The sequence below is a fragment of the Myiozetetes cayanensis genome, unplaced genomic scaffold (assembly GCF_022539395.1).
Source record: "Myiozetetes cayanensis isolate MyiCay16 unplaced genomic scaffold, myiCay2020 scf23, whole genome shotgun sequence".
NCBI lineage: Eukaryota > Metazoa > Chordata > Aves > Passeriformes > Tyrannidae > Myiozetetes > Myiozetetes cayanensis.
Window position 1 is genome coordinate 5,097,158 of NW_026087445.1, and position 25,830 is coordinate 5,122,987.

Here is a 25,830-nt window from a genome sequence, read left to right on the forward strand (position 1 = left end):
GGTTGGAAATGGGGTGTTTTTGGCTGCACTGTGTGCAGGATCTGCAGCTGTAATAATGGAATTGTTAAGCTGTGCAAAATACTTGAACCAAGATAACAGGTTACATTGTTCACAAGAAGTAATTTATTTCCATTCTTGTTGGGAAAAAAGAACCAAAACGTCCATATTGGCTGGATTGAAATAGAAATTTTATTTTAAAAATCAGGTTTACAGTTAATGCTTCTGTGAGACCTGTGGTTGATGAAGTTAGCGAACCTATTTCTGGTTTATTCTTTTAATAGCAGAGGCATCAACAGTAGCAAAAATGGTGAATATCAAAGACTTTCTTTTACACATTTTAAGCATTCTGTGCCCATTTTTCTCCTGCACAGCAGTGAGGTAGGAGAAGCATTAAACCTCTTGAGACACGGTTGTGCCTCATGGTGAGAAATTCCTATTTCTCAACTCTGACATTGATAACTGACCTCAGTCATTTAATGCAAATAACTCGGTATCTCTGCTGCCTGTTTTTGGTGGTTTTTGTTTTTTTTTTCCTATTTAATGTATTTATGAGGTTGTAATTATTTTATTCATAAATACATTGCTTTTTGGGGGCAACTCATCACTCTGCCTGTATGGGAGGAAATAATAGGAATTCCTCCCTTTTCCCTGCTGCATGTTTGTGCAGTGTGGGGGTTTGTTTTTTCCATTTGTCCCTGGAGTGAGTGCAGGCAGCAGAAAAATGGGGTGGAGCAGACTGCAGATGCCATGGATGGCCGGAGACTGGGCTGTGCTCCCGGGGCTGCCCCTGGATCAGATGGAATGGGAAGCTGCTGGATCCCTGCTGCAGAGCCAGGTGAAGCTGGACACGTGCCCAGCTCCAGCAGCACGAAGGCACACACGTTTGTGTGCTGCAGTTTTCCATGGAGGGATTGCAGCGTGTCCACGGGGATGTCGCAGGGTTAGGGGAGGCGAGGAATTGTCAGCAGAAAATCCCCTGGTTGGACACACGGAACAGCCACAACTCAAAAAACAGCTTTGTCACAACTGCTGCTTGGCCTTTTTCTTTGACTGTGGTAATTGAAAGTAAACACCTTAGTGGGTATTTATATTCCAAACCTCCTGATTGAATTTGTGTCTTTAAATTAAGCCATCACACTTAATTACGCTGTAGCAAGAACCGTCATTTGCCAAGTCCAGAGAACTTGCTTTACTTTCTGTTTTGACCTTCAGGTTGGGGTAGTTTTCTGTTTTGTCTACAGATAATTGGGAAGGTTAATACATAGCAAATTAATTAAGTTTTTCTGTTGCTCCTGTAACCTTTTTCTGCGTGGGGAGGTCTGTTCTTCTCAATGGCTTGGGTGACGTTAACACCAAATTGGTTTATGTGACAAGGAAGCAGAAGGGAAGTAATAAACAGGTACTGTGACAGAAAATGCATCTGGGGGAAAAAAAAATGAGCCATGTCCTTCTGCTGGTCATTGGCTGAACATTATCTCCATTTCCCCCTCCCTTTTAGACTCTGCATTCCTCCATCATGTTGTCATCCTTTCGTAAACTCAAAGTCCAGGTATTTCACATGATGCATGAAGTGCCCTCCACACTTGCCTGCCTTTATTGCAGTGACCTGTTTGTAACAAAACACTGGTTTGAGAGTTTGTTCGACACAGCAGGTGCTTTATCTGCACTTAGTGTGAGTCTGATCTGCCTTTCCTTTAATACTTTGAGTTGCCTAATTTCTGCCTGTGGTGCATGATGTGTGAACATTGCAGAGGTGTTACAGTTCAATGCAATCAGGTCTTCATGTGAGTTCATTTTCTAAAGAGCTTTTTGTTTTAAAAGGTACTTTTGAGCAGAATCTTTTCCTTTATAGCATCTGCCAGTCAACTGTGAGGAGATTTTACAGTGTAGAACATGGTGCATTCGAGGTTGGCTTTGGTTCCTGTCCATCCACTTGCCCAAATTTCTGACTCCTTGAATTGTTGTGGTGTAACTGTTTATACACTGGGATGTTTCCTTTTCAGGGCTGGTAAAATAAATAGGATGCACGGACCAGATTTCAACTGGGGAACACAAGCAACTATGTTTTATTTGGAAATGGTAGTGATGGAAATGTTTATACTGCAATTCAGAGGACAATGAGAAGATAACAAACGGGGGTGGAAAACGCTGGGGTTAATTATATAATCTTGTATTACCTGTAAACTCTGCTCTTCTGCAATGCAGTCAAGGTAATTTGCTTTCTCAGGAGTCTCAGCAGAGTGCAGTCCTTGCCAGCCCTGCATAGTTTTATCAAAGGTCTGTGGTGATACCAAAACAAAACAGAGCCAAAAAAAACCCCACTGTACATAAAGACACCAAATTCAAACGGGCGATTATTTGAATAGTGGGATTAAGATTTGAAGATTAAATGCCTAAAATTGAACAGGTCTTTAATTGTCTTCGTACTTCAAAAGTGCAAAATTGAGGCTGTGCTCAAACCCTCTAATCAGCCAAAATTGCTGTCTTTGATTGAAACAATTTACATTTCTTATTTCTTTTAACGCGCCGGTTTCTCGTGTCCCTGCAATACCTACTTGAGTTTTGGGGCATGTTTGAATTTTACCTGTGCTGTGGTGAGTCTGCAGGAATCTACAACATAAAGCAGCAACTTCAGCACATCTTGATTTTTTTATTTATTTTTGTTTTCTGTACTGCAGCACTTGACTGATTTTTTGTGGCTTGGAATCTGGGGAGATTTGGGGCTGTTCGTGACCTTCCTTTGATTTACCTGCAGTGCAAGGTGGACTTTCCCTAAACCAGGCAGTCGTGGTGGTTTTGTGTTTGAGACACACGTAGTGGCTCCTTCCCTGGTGTTTCCAGGGAGCTGTGAATGGGAGAAGTGAAAGCTGGGAAAAACGTTGGGTTTTTTTTTTTCCCCTCTGTCCTTTTGAAGGTTATTTCCACATCCGTTTCCCATTCATTTTTTTTTGCTGGAAGAAGAAAGATCAGCAATCTGTTCTTGATCTCCAAGAGGGGAGGAGCTGGTAGCAGTTAAATCTTCCTTGGACAGGATTGAGGGGGTGTGATATCGATGAACATGGAAAAAATGCATCGAGCTGCTCATGTGTTCGGACTCGGGAAGGAGGGATTGTTCTGATAGGGAAAATAGTCCTGTTACAGCTACTACTGAGCTCATAGGAACTGAACACAGGTGACAGAGCTCAGCTGAAATAAATACATGTAACATCAGGGCTTGTCTTAAGAGACAGTTACTATTTTACTATTCTTTAAGGCAGTGATTTTTATACATTGATCTCGGAGTGTTTTTCAAGCAAAGGAGTTGAAATTTTTAAGCTTCGTGTTGTTGCTTTTAAAAACACTCTCAAATCTTGTGCCCAGCGCTGAGTGCACTTTCCATTTGTGTTTTTAAATCCCTGAAAACGTGTTTGGGTAAGGGAAATGCTGACAGCTCTGCTGTGTGTCTGCCCTGGTGGCCCTGCTGTAATTCCTGCTGAACCCACCTCGGGATCTGTCCCCAGACGTGAATGGTGTTGCTGACATCAGCACTGTTGCACTGCAGTGCCTGTAAATACCTGCACTTGTGTGTTCCCATGCAAGTTTGATTGTATTGACTGGGGAAGGCAACTCATTGTAGATGAAAAAAAAACCCACCAGAACAGTAGAGTGAGAAGAAGCATTTCTGATTATTTTAGTCAGACATAAGGTGACCTGAAGTCAGTCTTAGAAGTGAGAAATTCAAATGCCGTGAGGACGTGGAGTTCAGAGCCACTCTCTGGGGCTGTGGGGAAGGCCAAGGTGGTTCTGGAAGGTTCTCCCTGCTCGACCTTATCATGAGGCCCAGGCAGCGCTGGGAGGGGCTGCAGTGACGCTCCTTATCTGTCACATCCCGCTGGTTTGAGTTACAAACACAAAGCCCCGTCCCGTGGGTGGGATTCCTGCGAGGGGCCATCGGAGATGCCTCAAACGGTGCCGTTGGGCCGAGGGAACATCTCAGAGGGGTGTTTGGTGTTCCAGGGGTGCTGCAGTCGGAGCCTGCATCGTTCTGCAGCATCCATGGCTTTGGAATTGCCAGCCCCTGGTGACTGCTGCTGGCTCTGGCAGCACAGACTCTGCTGACGTCGCTGGTGCTGCAGGAAGAACAGTCCATTATTGCTACCCCAAAGCACTTCTTGTACAATTGACTCGCTGGACTTACTGTAGTCACAAAAGGAGCCTTTCTTTTAACCAGTTCCAGCAAAAAGAGGAGCCAGATTGCCTGGCTCGCATGGTGAGAGGCAAACCAGCTCCCAGGCCGAATTACAGGTCCCCTGTTTGGTTTTTAATGACGTAAGAGTATTTTAAATGATAATTTAAATAATTCAAATAGTTGCCTAAATTAATAATTTAAAGTGATTTCAAGTCACTTTGTCTGGGGAGGTTATTTCTAATACTGAAATACAAGTTGAATTGCATTGTCCAGGCCATGACTGTGCAGTTGGAGGCTAACTAGGATTTAATTTTCTCCCAGCACTGCCCAAAACCAGGATCAGCAGAGACGGGTTCCAGCCGGGCAGTAAATTGGACCAACTGGCACCGTGTTATCCCTGAACACAGTGCACTTTAAAACAAGGGTTGTTGGGATTTTCAAACACAGCGTGACAGGGCAGGAAAGGAAGGTTTTTAGCAATAACTTCCTTTCCTGGAGGAAAAAGGTTGTTGAAAGAATTCTGGAACAAACAGCTGCTTTCCCAGGGAACCAGATCTGTGCTCGAGCCCGAGTTGTGTTCAGGGGTTTGAGCTTTTAATACTCAGTAATCAGGTGGAGATTTTGGTTCTGCTGCCAGAGGAAACCTGGTCCTCATTTATGTAACACAGCCTGCAGACACTGGGGTGGTTTTTTCTTTTTCCTTGCCCTCCTTTGACAATAACGAGGGGAAGAAAAAGCCAAGCTGAGTTTTCCTCCCTTCCCAGAAGTGCCGCAGTGCAGTCGGGGCTCGGAGTTCAAGAACTGCGGCCACGGCTGTTCCTGCCAGGGTGGGGACCTCGGGAGGGAGCTCAGGAATGTGAGCATTGGCCCCCATGTGTTCCTTTCTAGCAGTTGTTCCCTTTCCAAGTGCTTGGAAACCAAAGGGGAAGCGTGGCCGTGTGGATCGCTTCCCAACCTGGGGAGTTTTCCGGGCAGTTGTGCAAGACACTTGTCTGATTAAAGCATGCACTAACTCAGGAGTAAATAACATTTCATGGTGTGTTTTAACAGATTGCCCAGGTCTTTTAGGTTGCAATTCTAATCTGGGTTTCCTGTCTGTGATAGGATTGATGAGAAATATCCTGAACTTGATGGGTACAGAACTGATGATAAAAGCATCGAGTTATACATGTAAATACTTGTACATTGAGACATTAATTGCAAAGTTGTTCAAGCACAGAATTGTTGCAGCAACCTCTTGATTTGCAGAGTTAGTTGTCAAATAAGTGGGTAAATATCCAATTCCAATGACAGCAATAGTTCTACTTTTTAAATTTGCATTACAGTTCTATTCCAGTGCCCAGATCTCTTCTCTGGAAGTCAAATTACTTTTTTGAAAGTTTAGGAACTGAAAATGAAAGATTATCCCAATTTTAATAGAAAGGAGCTAAAGCAGAGCAGTAGTCAGGTCTTTGCTGCCTGTGGTAAGAATATTAGATTTTAGTATATAAAGCAGCATAGAAGGATTTTCCCTTGGAGGGAGATCAGTAGTTAAACAAATGGCCTTTGACTTGTCTAAAGTCAGATCTATGAACCTCTTACTGGCTTTTGAAAGGTTATGTGGAGAGTGGCAGGATGGGTTTGGAACTTTTTTTGAGAGATTAAAGAGGAGATGCATCAGAGATGTGTGTGTGTAAAATAGATATAGATACATGTGGGCCAGTTGTTCAAAGAACAGTAATATTCTTTCTATATCTTTTATTGAGTATTTTCAATAAAATATTTCCAGATTTTCTGTGTTGGATAAGAAATATTTTTATGTTTGTATCCACACATACATGTGCACAAACCCATGTTTTGAACACTTGTATCACACCACTCTTGCATGTTTGAGCCAACACGACCTTTCTCTGACTACAGCCATATTTATCCAAAATAAGTAGATGTTCAATGCTCTGTAAATATTCTTTTCCCTGTTATTCTAGAAGTGTGGTTTTATGTATTTATATGTATAATAATTATATTTTGTACACATGCCTGCACACACAGGGTAAGCCTGTAAGCGACCCACCTGACTTTAAAAGAGCAGCTTTTCTTGCATGGATCTCTTCCTGCCCTCCCCACGCTTCATGGGGCAAACATAACGTTAATTTTATTCTTTGCCCTTCAGAAAATGGATCCGAGCGGTGTCAAAGTGTTGGAAACGGCCGAGGACATCCAGGAGAGGCGGCAGCAGGTCCTGGACCGGTACCACAGGTTCAAGGAGCTCTCCTCTCTGAGGCGCCAGAAGCTCGAGGATTCCTATCGATTCCAGTTTTTCCAGCGGGATGCAGATGAGCTGGAGAAATGGATCCAGGAGAAACTGCAGATAGCATCTGATGAAAACTACAAAGACCCCAGCAATCTGCAGGCAAGTCCTCCTGCCATTTTCAGTTTCCTGTGCTATTAATTTTGGGGTGTTCCGGGTCAGCTGAGAACAAGCACAGAAATGAAACTTGAGCTGAGAGCAAAGTCAGATGGATGCAAACACCCATGACCTTGCAAATGCTCTTCAAAAGCCTGGTTTCTTTGCTGGTATAATTGGAATATTTTTAATAATGGATTAGATGCTGCATCAGCATAGAAAAAATTACTCCTTGTAGCGTAGCATAAACCCAGCTTTGTTTAATCCTAGAATTCGTTGGACACCTTCACTTTGTGAATTATTGGTTGTTGTTTCCACCAAAAAGAAAAGGATATTTGTAGAAAACAAGCTGGTGTGGGTGGAATTAGCTGAAGGGTTCTCAGGGCTTTGAACACTGGGGTGTAAAAGAGCAAACACAAGAATTAAATTGGGGTGAAACACATGATACAACTGACTTCAGCTGTGATGTGTTATTGTGTGCTGGTCAGCACTGAACATGCCTAAAATACACCAAAGATCCTGGTGCTGGGGAAGGTGGAGGAGGCTGTTCAAGTCTCAGTCACCTTCTTTGATGTTTTCCTTGTAGGGGAAGCTGCAGAAGCACCAGGCCTTCGAAGCTGAGGTGCAGGCCAATTCAGGAGCTATCATTAAACTGGATGAGACTGGAAATCAGATGATTAATGAAAGCCATTTTGCATCCGAAACCATCCGAGTGAGTTTTAAAACGTTTCCTTCCCCCCTCTGACAGGTTTTTCACGAAGCACTTTGTCCAGATGGCACAGAGAACTCCGTATTCCAAAATGCTTTTTAGAATTCTATGGAGAATTTGTATTTGTAAAGCTTAGAGGTGTTTTCCTCTCTCATGAGCACCCAACTCATGGCTTTTCTTAGATCCAGTTCTGAGGTGACTCAAAGATATATTTGAAAGCCATGAGGCAAATGATGAATTATAAATCAAATTTACAAAGCCTGATGTCAGGCATGTTGACCACTCATTTCTTCACTTATATTTAGCATTTTAATTTTCTGCAATAATAAGTAACACAAGCAACCAAACCAGTAGGCTTCAGCCATCCTAAGCTGTGTGCTCTGGCTCAGATCAGGTCTCTAATGGTCTTTGCCTTCTGGTTAAGTTGTACTGGCCACACATTCAAATCTGTTTAATTTGTGTTCTCACTTTAAATCTGCTGTTTCTGGGCCTCATTTCAGTATCAGTCATGACTGTGGGGGTTTTTTTCATGCAGTTGTTTAAAGTTGTTATTGAGAGCTTTTTCCTTCCTATGATCTCGATGAGAGCTGTTACAGCTTTCCCAGATGAGGACTCTTGTGATATTTTTGCAGTGATTATCAAACCTAATTGATAGGTTCATCGTTTCATCGTAACTAAGAAAAGCAGGGGTTTTTAATAGGTTATGTAGTAAAAAAACCCTGAAGTAGCACCTATTTTAGAAACCTCACTGTGACTGTCTAACCCTCACCACCAATAGTTTAAAAAGCCCAAAGCCGTGGTGTTGTCTGTGATGTCTGGGGTGATAACTTGCCTTTAATTCAGTCCTTCACGCCCTACCGGACGGCCCAGCGCCCGATAGTCACGGCCACCCAAGTGGGGTCCCACATGCGAGTAGGTGACACTTGTGACTGTGCTGTGACACCTGTGTGTGCAGTGTCCCCTCCCCCCTTGGCTGGCACTTTGCACTGTCCTTTGGGGCACTCTCCGAGCTCTTTCCTCCCTCTGAACCTCCTTAACTGAACTCGCTGAGTGGCTTCAGTGGAACCTCCGCCCGTCAGGTTCAAAAGCTTCTCTTGAATGACTTTCAAGTTTCAGGTCTGGTAGATGATGGGTGGAGCAGATACTTTCCTGTTTTGCAACTTGTGTGTGCCTGTGTGGGGGTGTGGGTTTAGTTTTTATTGTCTCTGAAATTTATAGCGGCTCCCAACAGTTTTGAAACGCTGAGTTCAGCCAGAGACTCAATATTAAAACTAATAATTATCCTGGGATGTCAGGATTGCAGTACTTAACAATGTTGGCTAAACAAATTAACTGATTGGTGTAAAGAAAAGTGGTTAAAATAGAGGAAAATGGCACAAATTCGACAACAAAATGTGTTGTCTTAGATAAAAATAAAGGAAGGTGAGATTCACTTATTGGGAATTGACTTCCCAAAAAAGAACGTTTGAAGGGGAGAGCAGCAAATTTTTGGTCTTACTTCATATTAGCATAGAATTTAAATCAAATTTTTATCTCATTGTTTACCTCATAGTTATGCTAACATAATTCATTAATTAATAAAAATGTAAATACTTAGTTTAGTAACTTTTAATTTTGTGTTATTGCAACACTTTTACATCATTTGAAAACTAATGACTGGAAGTAAAATTGCTGTGAGGTTTGTCCACCCTTTGCCTAAAGAAAGGTTTAGGTTGTACAACTTCAGAAAAAAAAAAATAAATCTACTGTTAAGGTCAGGAGGGGACTAAATTGAACCTTCTCAGGATTTGAATAACCACATCCTGCTGTTTTAGACTCGACTGCAGGAGCTGCACCGACTGTGGGAATTACTGATGGAAAAGATGAGAGAGAAGGGGGTCAAATTACTGCAGGCCCAGAAGCTGGTGCAGTTCCTCCGGGAATGTGAAGATGTCATGGACTGGATCAATGACAAGGTACATCATTGCCTGCCTTTACTGTGTCCTTGGTGGGCAGTCTGATGTGTTTGTGTGGAAAAATTTCTATCAGCAGAGTCATTGGAGGCCAGGTGATCACAGAGGGCTTGGAAAGGCACCTGTACACTTTTAGTTACTCACATTGCATCAGCAGTAGGTGTGCAAACTAATATTATTTCTCTGTATTAGAGTAAGAGGAAGCCTGTGTGTTGGAGAGCACAGTTAATGGGACCAATTCTTTGTCTTCTTTGAGGAGATTTGAATAAAATTTACTTTTCCTGTAGAGGAAATCTACAGCACGTAAAAGCAAATGTTACTTGAATAAATGTTCTGATTGACCTGTTAGAGAAAGGAGCCCACCCAAACACCCATCAGTCACTTAATGATGGGAATATCTTTGTGTGTACCTTGGAAGGACATGAACTGCAGCAGAACTGTTGGCTCTTGACTCTTTGAACCCTGAGCAAACAGACCACAAACCACACTATCAAGGGGAAAAGAAAGCCACATAATAATCACAGGGGTTTTCTTAATGATGGTTTGCTGGTTTGTGTCGCTGTGGGTTCAAACTGGGAACTCTCCCTAACTGTTTTGGAATATGACAGTGCACTTTTCATTCCAGAAATCTTGCAGCAGGAGCCTGCAGCAAATACCCATCAACAGGATGAAATGTGAATGAGTTCTGATCACTCTGTGTGCTGGGAATTTGTACTTGAAAAATTAATATGACCAAGGAAGATCTAAAAATAATTCCTTTAATGATCTTGCATATTCTCTGCAATGACTTATGAGTGTTGGGGTGGGGAATGGAGCTTTAAATCTGACTTTAATCACTTTGATTGTCTTTGACCTATTGAAAATTAGGACAGTTTGCTTCCTAATTTTCAGTAGTGATTTCCCATAGGATATGCTGAAATTAACATGTTTTTTTTTTTCCCAATGTGCTAGGAAGCAATAGTGACCTCAGAAGAGCTTGGACAGGACTTAGAGCACGTTGAGGTTCTGCAAAAGAAGTTTGAAGAGTTCCAGACAGACCTTGCAGCTCACGAGGAAAGAGTAAACGAAGTGAACCAGTTTGCTGGCAAACTTATCCAGGTAAAATGTGTGTGTGTTGACAATCTCTTGGCAAGTCAGGTATAACAGCAGGCTGGTTTGGCTGCAGCTTCCCCTTTCCCCTTGGGTTGGTGGCTGGGGATACTCCTGAAAATGTGGAGTGATTAGTAAGAGAAACTGTCGTGTTTGGGGTTAAATGTATTTACCTTGGACAGGCAGGTTTGATGTCTCCTCTGATACGACATCTGGGGCTTGATCATGGATGGAGACAGGGCAGGAAGTGTTGCATTCCAGGAAAAAAGAAAGATGCTGTTCACAACCCTCTTCCCACAGACTAATTAGTACATAGGGAAACCACTACAAGGGTATTGAATGTTGGCACAGGGAAATTTCAGGGAAATTATTGAATGGAGTGGTCATCTGGAAGGGACAGGAATTATAAATTGATCTCTTGAAAACCAGCGGCATTCCAAGGCTTTTGTCAATGGCTGTAAAACCACAAAACACGTGAAAACAACAACTGTCTTTGCTTGCCAGGAACAACACCCTGAAGAGGAACTGATTAAGTCCAAACAGGATGAAGTCAATGCAAGCTGGCAGCGTCTTAAGGGGCTTGCCCTCCAGAGGCAAGGGAAGCTCTTCGGGGCAGCTGAAGTTCAGCGCTTCAACAGGTACGGACTGGGATGTGCTGGAATCCTTGTGTGGCTGTTCAGTGGTGGAATCAGCTGCACACAGGATGAGAAGGGCTACTGTCTGTTAAGGTTCTGCTTTACTCTTCTGCATGACTTGTTGAATGAAGGCCTTGTTGTTCTGGAATTACTTTGGGATAATTATTGTGATGCAGCTTCTCAGCACTGGGCAGTTTGTTCATTCCTGCTAATGGCAGCTCTGCTTCCCTTTCCTCTGAGGGCTTTTTCACCCAGTTCTGCCCTAGATGAGCCTGAAAAGGGATGTATTTCTTGTCAGGTGGATGGCAGCCCAGTTGTTCTGGGGTTTTTTGAGCAATGTCTTTCTATCTTCATCTCCATCTACAGCATTTTGAGATTTGCTGTAATTAAGTCAAAGAAGGGTCTGGAGTGGGAAATGAACCTACTCAGTGATGGTGCTGTAATTCCTTGTTTGCATCTGGTGACGCCACTTGAAGAGTGGCCTGTTAATACTCTTCAAAGTTTCTCGAGATGTAAAAGTCCATTTCTTTTTGTTTTCTATAAAGTGTGTTTGTGGTTGGCTGCAGTGTTTATAAACGTGGTTTGTATGCCAGCACGTCTGGCACACGGACAGGAACACATCCTGCTTTCTTCCTTTTTCCATACGAGATAGACTGCTTTCAACTTGTGCTTTGTTTTGAAGGGATGTGGATGAAACAATCAGCTGGATTAAGGAGAAAGGGCAGTTGATGGCCTCAGATGATTTTGGCAGAGATTTGGCCAGTGTGCAGGCTTTGCTGCGCAAGCACGAGGGGCTGGAGAGAGATCTGGCGGCTCTGGAGGACAAGGTACCCTGAGACACATTTTACCTACAACTTAACCAAGTTACCTGCTTGTGGAGGGCTGGGAACTCACACTTTGTGCCTGGCTGCAGGTGAAGGCCCTGTGTACAGAAGCTGACCGTTTGCAGCAGTCTCACCCCATCAACGCTTCCCAAATCCAAGTGAAGCGGGAGGAGCTCATTGCCAACTGGGAGCAGATCCGCACGCTGGCAGCGGAGAGGCACGGCCGCCTCAACGACTCCTACAGGTGGGGCGTCCCAGCAGCACCCTGTTCCCTTCTGCTTGGGCACACCTCACAGAAGGCTTTTGGGAGAGGAAAGGGATGGTGTTTGCAAAATACTGGGGTGATTCTGGTGTTTTCAGAAACAGTTCACCAGATTATATTTTACGCCGACTTCTTGTAGTAAAATAAATATTTATGTGATAAAGAAATACCTGCAGCTCTTGGTCAACCTTTGGATGCGGATTCAGATATAGAAACAGACACTGTGGTGTTTTAAGACGTGGTTTTTTCCCCATCTGTGTTTTGAAGTATCTGACTACATTTTAGTGTTACTGGGGTTTTTTTTAAATACATTTACTACAAAGCTCACTATGGAGTCCTTCTGAGTCTCTCTGAAGTGTGATGTTTGATGGATTGTCCCAGACTAAGTGAAGTCCCTGTTTCTGTGATAGTTGCTTTGCTGGTGTTGGATTTCTCTTCATCCAGTCTTGTTTCTATACCAGCCTGGTTATCTGTGTTGAGAAACCTCATGACAAAGAAACCTCCACACATGGTGATGAGTTTACATCCTTTCTAAGGGTTTTGTTTTTCTGCCCTTGGTTTCCCTCCTGTGATGTGGGATTTATGGCAGTGGAGATCCACACAAATAATCTTTGCCTTTACCTTCCCTGCCGTAATCTCTTCAGATCAATTAACAGCAACTGTAGAAGGGAAACAGAAACTGATGCCTTGTGCTGATAAATGTTAAGCACGTGCCAAAGGCAACAACTGGAAGAATTTGAGAGATTGTTTGCTTGTTTTAAGGCTGAGGCTTGTGCAGTTGAAACTTTCTGCCAGTTCCCTCCTCCACAGGCAGTTATGGTTGTGACAGAAGCAGCCCTGTGGGTTATCTTGAAACACTCAGCTTGAGAACCATGTTTTGATTTCTGTTGTCTTCAGCTTGTAGTTGGGAATATTTGCTTTACCTTCAGTATAAGTTATATGCAAAACATGTCTTTAAGATATGGATTTAGAGCCCAGCACTTTCTTGACTTCAAAAGGCTTTTTTCATTGAAAGCTTATTTAGTTATTTAATATTCTGAGTGCATTTTGGTGGTGTTCTGTTTGCATCTCAGGAACAGCTTTCATGTTTGTAACCCTTCCTTTGGGATAAGGAGGGAGAAGCTAAGCCAGCAGATTATTCCTGACCGTTTTTTCCTTTGCTTTCCGAAGGCTGCAGCGATTCCTTGCGGATTTCCGAGACCTCACCAGCTGGGTGACTGAGATGAAGGCTCTGATAAATGCTGATGAACTCGCCAATGACGTGGCTGGAGCAGAAGCCCTTCTAGACAGACATCAGGAACATAAGGTAGAGTGGTGACACAGCCTGAGCCACAGCTGCTGGGGTTGGAGCTCTGCAGGGCTTGGCTCATGCAGCTCATGCAGCACTGTGTCCTGATTTCATATTTTTACTTTGTTCCTAGGTAGTAAATATGCACTGATTACTAAGTATTGAAGAATTTTATTATAATATTTTATAAAGAATAGACCTGATAGCAGCCAGTTGGTCTAACAGCTGTTTTGGTTCTCCATCAGGAGGAATTGCTGTAAGTGAGCAGAAAGAGTGCAGCTCAAATCAACCTTGAGTTTCATTTTAATTTAGGAATTTATGCCCACCTTATCTGCATTGTAAGATAATACATTTCTCTCTAGTTTTCAGGTTAAGGGTGATGTATTTAAAGCTAGTCAAATGTTCAGCATTCAGGAGACCAGACTGTTGTCTCTGTGTTATTTTCAATAGCAGTTTTTTCATATTCTGACACTCCATTTCAAGATAAATTTTGGTAACAGCCTATTCCCATCTCCTTTCATAGGGAGAAATTGATGCCCACGAAGACAGCTTCAAATCTGCTGATGAGTCTGGCCAGGCTCTGCTTGCTGCTGGCCACTACGCTTCTGATGAGGTGAAAGAAAAGGTGAGCTGAGAGCGAGGGCTCCTGGAAGAATTCTACCTTAATTTAAGAGAGATCTGTGTATTTACACAACATGTTGTTTTCATTGCAGTGTTAAGCACTTCTTTGAGTCACAGCTGTTCAGTTAAACAGCCTGTTAATGAAATTGTTGTGTGTTCCTCTCCCCTGTCCATCAGCTGACCATCCTGTCGGACGAAAGGGCTGCCCTGCTGGAGCTGTGGGAGCTGCGCAGGCAGCAGTACGAGCAGTGCATGGACCTGCAGCTCTTCTACAGGGACACTGAGCAGGTTGACAACTGGATGAGCAAGCAAGAAGTGAGTGCAAATCTTTGAACTCTCCAGATGTGGTCGATTTTAGTTTCTGGTTAATCTTCTGCACTCAAACAAAGCATCTCAAACAATTAACGAGTGGCAGCCTGAGATGCTGCAGTGACTGTTTCCATCTAATGCTGAAACTGTGAGATGGCTTTTTTGGGTGTTAACTCTTGTAAAATGCTGGTTGAATAAGAAAGTAAAGAGAATCACTCAGAACCTTTGGCTGTTAGAAACTTAAAGTGTACTCAGTCCCAGCATATCCATCCTTTACTTTTTGATAATAACAAATGGCAGGAAGCATCACTGGCTGTGCTTGAGTTCACTTAGAGCAGTTGAGCATGGAGACATAAAAATGTTTTTTGTTTCCTTATTTCAGGCCTTTCTGCTGAATGAAGACCTTGGTGATTCTCTGGACAGTGTGGAGGCTCTTCTAAAGAAGCACGAAGACTTTGAGAAATCCCTAAGTGCCCAAGAGGAGAAAATCACAGTAAGTCATTTACATTAGGTCATCACTCAATGGGCAAGAAGTAAAACAAGAGAATTTATTGCCTGGGGAGGAGACATTGCTGGAGGATGACGAGGATGGGGTTTGCTTTGCAGAACGACCCATTGTTATGTGGGATGTATTAGCTCTAAATAACATGTATTGTCTCTAAAATGGAAAACAGTAGAGAAGTTTGGAGAGGGCTCTATTGCTACCTCAGAGCTGGGTAACCTGGTGCTTGCTTAGCATACCAGCACGTGTGAGGGTGAAGATTTGTCAAAAACCTGCAACGTGGAAGATGATGGTACAGATAGAAAAGGGAGTGACAACAGCTCTCTTAACGGATTTCTGCCACTTTTACTGGGATACACTTTTGGGAATTGATGTACCAAGCAAACTTGCACCATTTCTGTTACACCAAATAAATGGAAACCTGTTTTCTCTTCAGGCATTAGATGAGTTTGCTACTAAGCTGATTCAGAACAACCACTATGCCATGGATGATGTCGCCACACGCAGAGATGCCGTGAGTACCCGAAACAGATTTGGGCTGTGGACTTTAATCACGTTCTGCTTTATTATTTCACATGGTGTGACTTCAATATAGGATAAGTCTGTGTAGCTCTCCCAAGAGGGTGGATACAGTGGTGGTTCTTACAAGCCTGAGGAATTTAAAACCCTTTTTCCTTTCTCTTTTTTTCAGCTGCTGAGCCGCCGGAACGCCCTCCACGAACGAGCCATGTACCGGCGCGCCCAGCTGGCCGACTCCTTCCACCTGCAGCAGTTCTTCCGAGACTCTGACGAGCTGAAGAGCTGGGTTAATGAAAAGATGAAAACTGCCACTGATGAGGCCTACAAGGTAAACACAGGGATGGAGGGTAGAATGTTTTTAAGGCTTAATGTAATCAGTCTAATTGAGGCAAATTGGTGTCAGCCAAAATGTTGCTGATAGTCCGTGATATTAACGGCAACAGGAGGAATGGTAATTTCCCCCTGACCCCAGGGGGGATTTTTCCATCCTACTGTAATCACGCTTATCTAGTAACTTAAGTGTTCTGATTTAAGGTATATTTCTTGCACCAAATTCTCTGGTGACACGTATATGAACGTAGTCTTAATTTTAACAATTCTTCAGCGACCTTCAGGTGCTGATTTTTGCATCGAAACATCCTATTTCTTTCTTCATCTCTAGGATCCATCCAACCTGCAAGGTAAAGTTCAGAAGCATCAGGCTTTTGAGGCAGAGCTGTCTGCTAACCAGAGCCGGATCGATGCCCTGGAGAAGGCGGGGCAGAAGCTGATCGATGTCAAACACTACGCGTCGGACGAAGTGGCTGCTCGCATGAACGAGGTCATCAGCTTGTGGAAGAAACTTCTGGAGGCCACAGAGCTCAAAGGTACCACTTGCTCTGGGGGTCATTTTCTAGAAAGTTTAGCCAGGGAGTGAGAGAAATGAGGCGGAAAACTGAAGTGATCTCGCCCTGTTTTGCTCTTGCCACTGTCTCTGTCAGGCATCAAACTGCGCGAGGCCAATCAGCAGCAGCAGTTCAATCGCAACGTGGAGGACATCGAGCTGTGGCTCTATGAAGTAGAAGGACACTTGGCTTCTGATGATTATGGAAAAGATCTTACTAATGTTCAGAATCTTCAGAAGAAACATGCCCTGCTGGAGGCAGATGTTGCTGCCCATCAGGTAAAGGAAAATAGTTTTTATATCTGCCCTTTCAGATCTGCTCACTCAGACCTTTGCCTGTCTGTATCTTTATAATTTTTGTAGCTTTGGGCTTTGCAGTTCTCTTACCAAAAGTAATTTTGAACTGAAACATAACTTGTAGGTCTCTAAGAATAAGATCTTCACGACTTTGATAAGAATAAGCTTTGTTTTTTGCTGTGAACACCCATTTAAAAGGTTGTACTCTGTGTAGGAAATAATTACCTCCTAAACTATCCACTTGTAGATAGCTTATTCTTGTTCAGTTTGTTTTCATGTAGGACATGGAGGGAGAACAGTTTTTAAATAAAGAACTTTACAGCAAATGATTCCTCTGAATTCATCTTTGCAAATGGACCGTTTGCAAACCATCTTTAGGGGAATTAAATCCACAGTAAGAAAGTCAACAAGATCTGGATTCCCACAACTGGAACGATCAGTTGTTACCAATTTGAAAAGCAGTTTGTGTCGAGGGCCACATCTGTAAAGTTAAAGCAATTTCATGCCAAATTGACAGATGAAACCTGCAAAGGTTCTCAGTCTCTGCAGCCCCTTTACAGCAGTGGGGCCATAATGCCCTGCTGGGTTCATTTTAGGATCGCATAGATGGCATCACCATCCAGGCCCGGCAGTTCCAGGAGGCCGGGCACTTCGATGCTGACAACATCAAGAAGAAACAAGAAGCTTTAGTGGCTCGTTACGAGGCTCTGAAGGATCCCATGGTGGCTCGGAAGCAGAAACTCGCCGATTCCCTTCGCCTGCAGCAGCTCTTCAGGGACATTGAGGATGAGGAGACCTGGATTAGGGAAAAGGAGCCCATTGCAGCTTCAACAAACAGAGGTTGGTCCATCCTACCATCACTTGTCTCTTTATTGAATATCCCTGGAAATTTCTGAACTATTTATTGTAATTAATATTGCAGATTTATTCTTTAACTGTTATGGTGCTTCTGCTATTCCAGTGGTTCAATTAGTTTTCCTAGTTCTGTGTCTTCACTGTGGTAGTTCTAACTCTGCAGGTTTGCCTTGCACTGGTTGCAGCTGCCTTGTAATTTTTGTTTGATCTGCTGACTCTGATTTAACTGCTTGATTATTTTTATATCTTTCAGGCAAGGACTTAATTGGTGTCCAGAATCTGCTCAAGAAGCACCAGGCTTTGCAGGCAGAAATTGCAGGCCACGAGCCCCGCATTAAAGCAGTCACACAGAAGGGAAATGCTATGGTGGAAGAGGGTATGTGTCAGCATTTTTGAACTCCCTGCCCAGTACTAATAAGAATTATTGCCTGTTTTTATCCACACAGTAGACAGGTATCTACTAGCACGATGAACTTCTAATCATTCTTTCACCTGAAAGTCAAAATAGGTTCCTTGATGGGAACCTGTCACAATTTTCACAGATCTCAATCTACTCTGGGTGAACACACATTTTGTGCCTGTTGTATTTAGTCTCTGTTTTTAAATCTATTAAAGTCTTCTATCAGAGATACATAATCATAATGTGAGAGAGGATCCTCCACAAGGACACAGTAGGAGTCATTCCTGCTTTTAAATAAATAGGCATCTTTATTTCTGACTGGGTGTTCTTACACCAAAATACAAAAAAGTGTTCCCTGTTTCTTGGATTCAGAGTGCAGATCTGAAACAGGATTTGTCTGCTGCCATTGGAAAGAGATGTCATCACTGAGTAGAAATGTTGTGATGTGTCTTGTTTTGTTCCTAATAATTCAAATATCCCAGTGCAGTTTGATTGACAGTGTTTTCCAGCCTGAGGCAAAAGGCCCAGCTCAGTTGTGCTTTCATCACTCAGAACAGGCTCCGTTGGTTTAAACTGCTTTAATTTCTGCAACTTTGAAGAAGTACAAGTATAACCTTTTGGTGTGTATCAATTTTACCTCCTGAAGTCCTTCAGCTCCCTCTCCTTCTGTTCCACAGGACACTTTGCAGCTGAGGATGTGAAAATCAAGCTGAATGAGCTGAACCAGAAGTGGGACTCGCTGAAAGCCAAAGCGTCGCAGCGGCGCCAGGACCTGGAGGATTCCCTGCAGGCTCAGCAGTATTTTGCTGATGCCAATGAGGCCGAATCCTGGATGAGGGAGAAGGAGCCCATTGTAGGCAGTACAGACTATGGGAAGGACGAAGACTCTGCTGAGGTATTTGAGATTGTTGTTATAATGAATTTTGCATAAACACAGCAAGGATTTGTCTAGTGCTTATAAAAACGAGCTCTGCTAATCTCAAGGTTCTTAACAAACAGGGCAGAAGATTCTTGCTTCAAGCTGATGTCAGAGTGACAGTTTTTCCTGTGTTTCAGTTGTTACTGCACGTGAAATTTTGCTGTACAGTGTATTAAACTAATTACAAGGAAATTTTACATCTCTATTCACTCTCTTACGGGGTTTTGTTTAAGTATAATGAGAATAATGTCAGCAAATTCCTCGTGTAACAAGCATTTCAGTATGAGCCTGGTTTTCAGTAGTTCATTAGTCTGGAAGTAATTTTTTTGTCTTTACTGGTGTCATCTGCAGTCAAACACTGCATCCCAGGCAGTGCTGACATTTCATCAGCATGAAGTGCAGTTTAAAGGCACACTTTCAAGCTTACCACTTATCCATGTGGAAATGGAGTTATTTCTGGTCAGAACAAAAGAATGTCGCTGAGATAAGGCAAAGGCAAAGCACCAGAAGCATTTGGGCCACTATCTCCCCAGTGAATAAATAGAAGTGATTATTCTCATGAGTGTCACAAGGTTGGCAGCTCTAAAAACCCCCCATTCCCTGCACAGGGAGCCAAAATATGTATTTTTAGGCAGGGTAGTGTTTGTAAAATGACAAGGTGTGCATGTTGTTTGTGTCATTTCCAGGCTCTTCTGAAGAAACACGAGGCTTTGATGTCTGATCTCTCTGCTTATGGCAGCAGCATCCAGGCACTGAGGGAACAGGCCCAGTCCTGCAGGGTAAGGAGAGATGCCAATCACATTGCTAAAATTCCTGGGTCAGCAAAAGGTAAAGACAAAGCATAACAACAGCTGTTGGGTTTGAGAGAGCTTATTGCAGGCTCTACTTGATTTTCTCAAAAAAAACTTAGCAGCCTGGTTGTAGAATAATGACAGACAGTTGTGTTGCTTTGGAATAAAACAGTATAATGTGGTGATTTTCAAGGTTTGAGCCCAGGCAGCATTTAAACTGAGTCTACCTGCATTTGTTTCAACAAGAATAACTTTAGGATACTACAGTAGCATTAACAAAGGCTGAGGTCTATCTTAGGGCAGTACACTGTAATAAACATGGAACAACTAATTTTTCTTGTGCTCCTTCTCTTTTTAGCAACAAGTTGCTCCCACAGATGATGAGACTGGAAAAGAGCTCGTTTTGGCACTCTATGATTACCAGGAGAAGAGTCCTCGAGAGGTGACAATGAAGAAGGGAGATATCCTCACTCTACTCAACAGCACCAACAAGGTGAGCTCTTCCCTGCTGCTTTGGGCCTGCCTGGCTCCCTTGGTGCTGCTTGTTCTGCAACAGTGTGCCTTGCTTTTGTTTGGTTTTTACTGAGAACGTTAAAAGAAGCTGAAGAATTGTCACATTCAGCCCATGTCCCCATTCAGCTGAGCCTCCCCAGTTCATTCCCATGACTCCTCTGCAGCTGCCAACTTCTCCAAGGCACATAAACAGCACAGGCTGTGGGGCACGTGTCTGTGAGGAAACTTAATTCCCTGCTGTGGAGGGATTTTTGGTGAGACGTGGGAGTAACAGCTCAGTGTCTTCAAGACACAGTTTGTGTGAAATGATCTCTATGAAGAGCAAACTGCTGGGAGCATCGTTGGCTTCCTCGAGTTAATTCCGTTGCTCTCTGTGCTTGGGGACAATCTCACAGGGAGGTTCCTTCTGGGTTTTTTCCCTGCCAGGACTGGTGGAAGGTTGAAGTCAATGACCGGCAGGGCTTTGTTCCCGCTGCCTACGTGAAGAAGCTGGACCCTGCCCAGTCTGCGTCCCGGGAGAACCTGCTGGAGGAGCAGGGCAGCATCGCCCTGCGCCAGGAGCAGATCGACAACCAGTAAGATCTGACTGATGAGATCAGACCCCACCAGCATTAGCTGGCTTGGCCTTTGCCTCCCAGATGCCAGAAGCTTAGGCTAATGCTGCTTACACTAAGAAAGGAGGGTTTCCTTTACCAGAGGCACCAGATTCAGTTGGTTTATCCTTACTCTAGATTTTCTCGTTGCTTTTCCCATTTTTAACTGTAAAACTCCTGACACCAGAGCTCAACTTACTGTCTGACTTGAGTATTTTATGTGTTCCTTTTGATGTTTTACCTAACTACTTAAACTTGTTTGTGAGTTTTTATATATGTCCTAAGCAGCTCTTGTATTTGTAGTTGTCACTTCTTAACGTGTGATCTGTTTTGAAAAGCTTTCTGAAATTTGGTTCCATGAAGTACAGTGCTCTCCCTATACAGGGCTGCCTCTGGAGGTGACCTCCTTAGGAGCTGGGATTACTTTGCTGCTGGCTCATTTTTTTTCCTGGAATGTGATGCCATTATTTGTTGCTGTTACAGGAGCTAAAATGTGTCCCCCTCTTCTTCTTTTTTTTTTTCCCCAACTTTTTTTCCCCTATTCTAAAAGAGCAACACACCCCATTGCAAACAGAAAGCTGTGAGGCTGCTTGGTAATGACCTCCTAAAAGCACATGGTAGTTGTAGATTAGTTCCAACCAGGGCTGTGGGTGATAGCTGAGAGCTCCTGGCTCATCTTATCAAACCACTTGGGAGCCAAAGCTGAAAGTTTTCTTGCATCCTCCCATCTGTTTGCACAGCTACACTGACGTTCTGGGTGAGAATTTCTTCCCACTCAGTTGTTTTGAGTCACCAGTTATTACAGTGACATACAATAATTATTAGCTTTAGCTCGAGAATGACAAAAAATAAAACCGCATGGAAAAAAACCACCAACCCACAACAAAAAAACTTCTACCAGTGCTGGAAAACTGTGGCACGCTGATCAGGACTTTAATAATTTCCTCCACGAGTTTCTCATGCTGCTTTTAATAACTAGAACAGGGTGCCTTATTTTAGAGCCAAGGAGAGGGGACCACCTTTTAGCTTCCAATCCATCAGGAAAGGAGGGGTCCTTATAGAGAGAGCCCTCCTGTACTGCTGAGGTTTCCTCACGTCCCTTGTCACTCCTGATTTGCTTTGTTTGCTTCTGGATGAGCCCTGATTTTTCTCCCATTTCAATGTGACCTCTTCCCCATCTCCTACCCCAGCCAAGCCCTGGCTGGAGCTTCTTCTGCTTCTGTTATTTTTGTTAACCTGACTAATTCTTGGCCTGCGTTTGCTGTGCTCCCTGTCTGTGCAGGACTCTCATAACTAAGGAGGTCGGCAGTGTTTCTCTGCGTATGAAACAGGTGGAAGAACTGTGAGTAGGATTAGCCCTTTCTAAACCCTGCTGTCTCCATCCTGTCACTGTTCATCCTCCCTTTTTTTTTTTTTTTTGTTCCTTCCTTTGGGAAAGCTGCTCCAAAGACACCTGGAGGAAGGGATTTTTCCTGCAGTGTGGGTTGGTTTAGATGAGTGTGGTGGTCTCATCTCCCTGGGCACCTCTCTGCTGCTGAATTGGTTTGTGGTTATTTTCTATCAGGCTGCTTTTGCTTTAGTGACATCTTCAGTGTTTTCTTTAAAAAGCATCTCTCTCCTTCTCTGAGGTGCAGATAGATATGTTATTTTGTTTATATATATATGAAATACATACACTGAGTGTTGCATCACATCTGAATGTCTTAAGAGCTTAGGAAGGGTGGGGCTGTCGTGGGTTATCATATAAAGTAACATTCATGCTGGGGAGTCAAACAGCATTAGTTTGTTTATATAGGCTTATTAATTTAATTTCACCATTTACTTGAATTTCCAATTTGTGTTGATGTCTCCTGAAAAAAAAATATCGAGTTTGTATTATGGTGTTGGAAGCTGCTGGGAAATCCAAAGCAAAAGTGTTCACTGGCTGTGCCTGACTGTCTTTTCATAGAGAAGGTATTTACTGAGAATTAAAAATGAAAGTTTTCTGTAAATCTCTCGGGTGTTGCAAAGCAACTCTGAGGTCAGATCTGCTTCTAAGGGAGTTTTGCCCCAGATCCTCTATGAGCTTTGCAAGTATTTAATACCTAAACTCTATGCTGAGGCAAACATCTGCAGTCAGGGCAGGCTTCAGAACAATTTCCTCAAGTCAGGGCAGAAAATTTCTATTCAAACCTACTATGAGAGATTTTTTTGTTCCATTCTATCCGCTCTGAAACCACAAAGTCCCTGTTTCCATGGAGGGAGAGCTGATTATCAGTTGGATGTCCAGCCATTACAGCCCAGGATCCTGAGGATTTTCCTCAGCAGGCTTTGTCATCTCTGAGCTCTTGGTCAGGGAGATGCTCCAGCTCTGAGCTCCTCCAGCTGGGAGCTGTAAATGCTCCGTGTTTGTCCCAGTGCTGCAAGGTGGGAGGTGAAAACATCCCCATGGGAGGGCCCTGCAGGTGTCTCAGCAGTGTCTTGTATTATTTGATTTAATGACATCAGAAGGGATTTCTTCGTGGCTTAATGATGAGAATTCATTGCTGCTGTTGAGCACTGTAGGAGACCAATGTGCAAAGTGATTCAGGACATGAAAAACCCACCCAGATGCAGCTAAAACATCCCATCTGCTGGGAGACTTGAAATAAGGTCACAGTAAGAATGAGTCTTAAAGGCTGTGGCTTTTCTGAATGCAGGTTTTTTTAAAGACAGGCATTTTGCATTGCTAGAGAGGTCTGGTTCAGTGTCAATGACTGCAAAACTGCTGTTGGCTTTTTCAGCAATAGCTTGGAAAAGGTCTTGTAGGACCATCTGTGTGTAGTTGGTTACAAAGAACCAAATAGGAGACATCAATTTTCTTGTGGTTTTAAATAACTGTGGCTGGTCTTTTGAGGTTTAATCACCTGTTCAGACCAATTTAAAAATTTTAGAGGTTTCCCTTTGCATTTAGTCTAACTTAAATGAGGAGTAATATCACTTATATTGGGAATTCCACAGAAACAAAAAGTGTATGTGAACTGAGTTTCATGGATTTCCCAGTGTTATCAAAGATACAACACTTTGTTTAAACATTCAGTTATCAAAGATAGACACCTTGTTTAAACATTCAGCAGATCTGGCACTGGAAAATGGCTACTTAAGACATTTATGTCCAAGAGCTGGGAGGCTGGTGGGTGTTAATAACCTGATGGCAAACTTACTGTACTCTGGGAAAATAATACCTCTTGGAAAGTAAGAGCCTGTGGAGTCATCCCTGCACTGTGTGGTGGTGTGGTTGCAGAACCTCCCCTGAGCTGAGCTGTGATGTGGGTTTCATTTCCCAGTGAGGTGTTGCATGGGGCAGATCTCATTTCCCAGTGAGGTGTTGCATGGGGCAGATCTCATTTCCCAGTGAGGTGTTGCATGGGGCAGATCTTATTTCCCAGTGAGGTGTTGCATGGGGCAGATCTCATTTCCCAGTGAGGTGTTGCATGGGGCAGATCTTATTTCCCAGTGAGGTGTTGCATGTGGCAGATCTCATTTTCCAGTGAGGTGTTGCATGGGGCAGATCTCATTTTGGTGTGCTGTCCATGTGGAGGAGAAACACGCACGGTCTGCGCTTCCCTGAGCACGCACGAGCAGCTCCTTCTGTAGCACAGCTTGAGGGATCTCCCCCATCTTTGGGGCCACTTGGGAAACCCCCCTGATCCTCCTCAGGTCAGCCTGACTGTGCCTCTCTTCCCTCTGCTGCTCGTTGCAGGTACCACTCCCTGCTGGAGCTGGGGGAGAAGCGGAAGGGGATGTTGGAGAAGAGCTGCAAGAAGTTCATGCTGTTCCGGGAGGCCAACGAGCTGCAGCAGTGGATCAATGAGAAGGAGGCAGCTCTCACCAGTGAGGAGGTGGGGGCTGACCTGGAGCAGGTGGAGGTGCTGCAGAAGAAATTCGATGATTTCCAGAAGGTGTGTTGTAAATTAAAATGCGGGTGTTAGTTTGGGCCTTTTCCCTTCAGGCTTTCTGATCGTGTGTCCATGGCAGGTTTTCATAATTCAGGAAGAAAAGTGGCTTTGATGGGGAATAAAAAGGTATATAGGATTTATTTCATTTTGTGAGGATAGAGAGAATCTCACATTCAAGTGTTGCTTCAGCCTTCCCAGCTCCCAGAGAGCTGGAACTCTTTCAACACATTCCAATATCGAATCTGCCAAGCTTTGGAGGAATTTCAGTTTGTGTGAAGCATGACCTTGAGTTAAGCTACTTCCCTTCCTTTCTCTTGAAAAGAAAGATGCATTTTTGTTTCCATCTGTGGAGTTTTTTTCCCCAAGATATGGAAAAAAAAGTGCTGGTAGGCTTTCAGGTTTGGGGGTTTTCTCCCAAGGTTTGCAGTGCTTTTTTTCCTCTGTGTGAGTTGTGAATGAATTGCTTGAGCAGATGAATTTGTTTTGTCCACTTTGCTAAGATACTGATCACTGAACTGCAAAGATGCCTGACCTTAAACATTGGGAAAGACAGTGATTAACAGTTCTGTGGATGTTCTCATGTGTAGAGCTTGAAAGTTGGCTGACAAACAGTTTGTGCCAACTTAGTGAAAGAGGTGAAAAGACAAGCAGCAGTTACTGGATTTGGGTTCTTCTAAAAGAAGCTAATGGTTGCAATTAAAATGTCACCTGTTAAAATTGACATGCCAGCTCTCCAGTGCTATTTTCAGCCAGGTTTTCTGTCTGGGCTGCAGAAAGCTCTCTGGGAATGTTTGACTGGAAGCATTTCAGTGTCGCAGTGCAATCACTTCTGAAGTTTGTCTTTTAGCTAATTCAGGCATTAACATGAATTTCATCTTCACCTTGGCCACGTTGTGTATCTGGAAATCAGGAGTGGATTCCACTCCTGACTGTCCACTGATTCATGGACAACTCCGGGAGTGTTTCTTTCCCCCACTGACGCCTGGCAGGGGCAGCTGGGATGGATCCCCTGGCACAGGCGCTCATCCCGTGGGAATTGTGAGGGTTCTGTGTGCTCAGTCCCTGCTGTCTCACCCTGGGCTCTCCTGCTGAGCCAGCTGGGTCCTCCTGTCTGCCCTGGGTCAGTGTTAATGCTCTTGGTCTTCCCTCCCTGGGCAGGATCTGAAGGCGAACGAGTCCCGTCTGAAGGACATCAACAAGGTTGCCAAGGACCTGGAGTCGGAGGGGCTGATGGCAGATGAAGTGCAAGCAGTACAGCAACAGGTCCTCTTTTTCTCTGACTTAATCTGATCTAGAGAAGCAAAAAAAAAAGGCCCTTTTTTGTGTTTTCTTTGCCTGGCATTGCAAGGTTGAGGCTGTTGCTTTTTGCTCCCTGGTATGATGTCAGTGATGTTCTAACCA

The 25,830-nt window shown here is 43.6% G+C and overlaps 1 protein-coding gene across 5 annotated transcripts in view; it reads left to right on the forward strand.

Moving 5' to 3' along the window:
• SPTAN1 (spectrin alpha, non-erythrocytic 1) overlaps positions 1 to 25,830 on the forward strand; it is a 46,884-nt gene that overhangs the window by 1,499 nt on the left and 19,555 nt on the right. For 3 of the 5 annotated variants that reach the window (XM_050320259.1, XM_050320255.1, XM_050320256.1), the window contains exons 2-25: positions 6,318 to 6,557; positions 7,138 to 7,263; positions 9,075 to 9,215; positions 10,164 to 10,310; positions 10,806 to 10,939; positions 11,619 to 11,763; positions 11,850 to 12,004; positions 13,193 to 13,328; positions 13,834 to 13,935; positions 14,109 to 14,246; positions 14,623 to 14,733; positions 15,179 to 15,256; positions 15,434 to 15,589; positions 15,923 to 16,127; positions 16,242 to 16,423; positions 17,038 to 17,281; positions 17,550 to 17,672; positions 18,374 to 18,591; positions 19,302 to 19,394; positions 19,765 to 19,899; positions 20,346 to 20,494; positions 21,795 to 21,854; positions 24,234 to 24,432; positions 25,588 to 25,692. In XM_050320259.1, coding sequence (XP_050176216.1) covers positions 6,321 to 6,557; positions 7,138 to 7,263; positions 9,075 to 9,215; positions 10,164 to 10,310; positions 10,806 to 10,939; positions 11,619 to 11,763; positions 11,850 to 12,004; positions 13,193 to 13,328; positions 13,834 to 13,935; positions 14,109 to 14,246; positions 14,623 to 14,733; positions 15,179 to 15,256; positions 15,434 to 15,589; positions 15,923 to 16,127; positions 16,242 to 16,423; positions 17,038 to 17,281; positions 17,550 to 17,672; positions 18,374 to 18,591; positions 19,302 to 19,394; positions 19,765 to 19,899; positions 20,346 to 20,494; positions 21,795 to 21,854; positions 24,234 to 24,432; positions 25,588 to 25,692 — 3,519 coding nt within the window. In that variant the 5' untranslated portion in view covers positions 6,318 to 6,320. The remainder of the gene's footprint in view (positions 1 to 6,317; positions 6,558 to 7,137; positions 7,264 to 9,074; positions 9,216 to 10,163; positions 10,311 to 10,805; positions 10,940 to 11,618; positions 11,764 to 11,849; positions 12,005 to 13,192; positions 13,329 to 13,833; positions 13,936 to 14,108; positions 14,247 to 14,622; positions 14,734 to 15,178; positions 15,257 to 15,433; positions 15,590 to 15,922; positions 16,128 to 16,241; positions 16,424 to 17,037; positions 17,282 to 17,549; positions 17,673 to 18,373; positions 18,592 to 19,301; positions 19,395 to 19,764; positions 19,900 to 20,345; positions 20,495 to 21,794; positions 21,855 to 24,233; positions 24,433 to 25,587; positions 25,693 to 25,830) is intronic. The other 2 variants (XM_050320257.1, XM_050320258.1) reach the window with 1 other exon arrangement.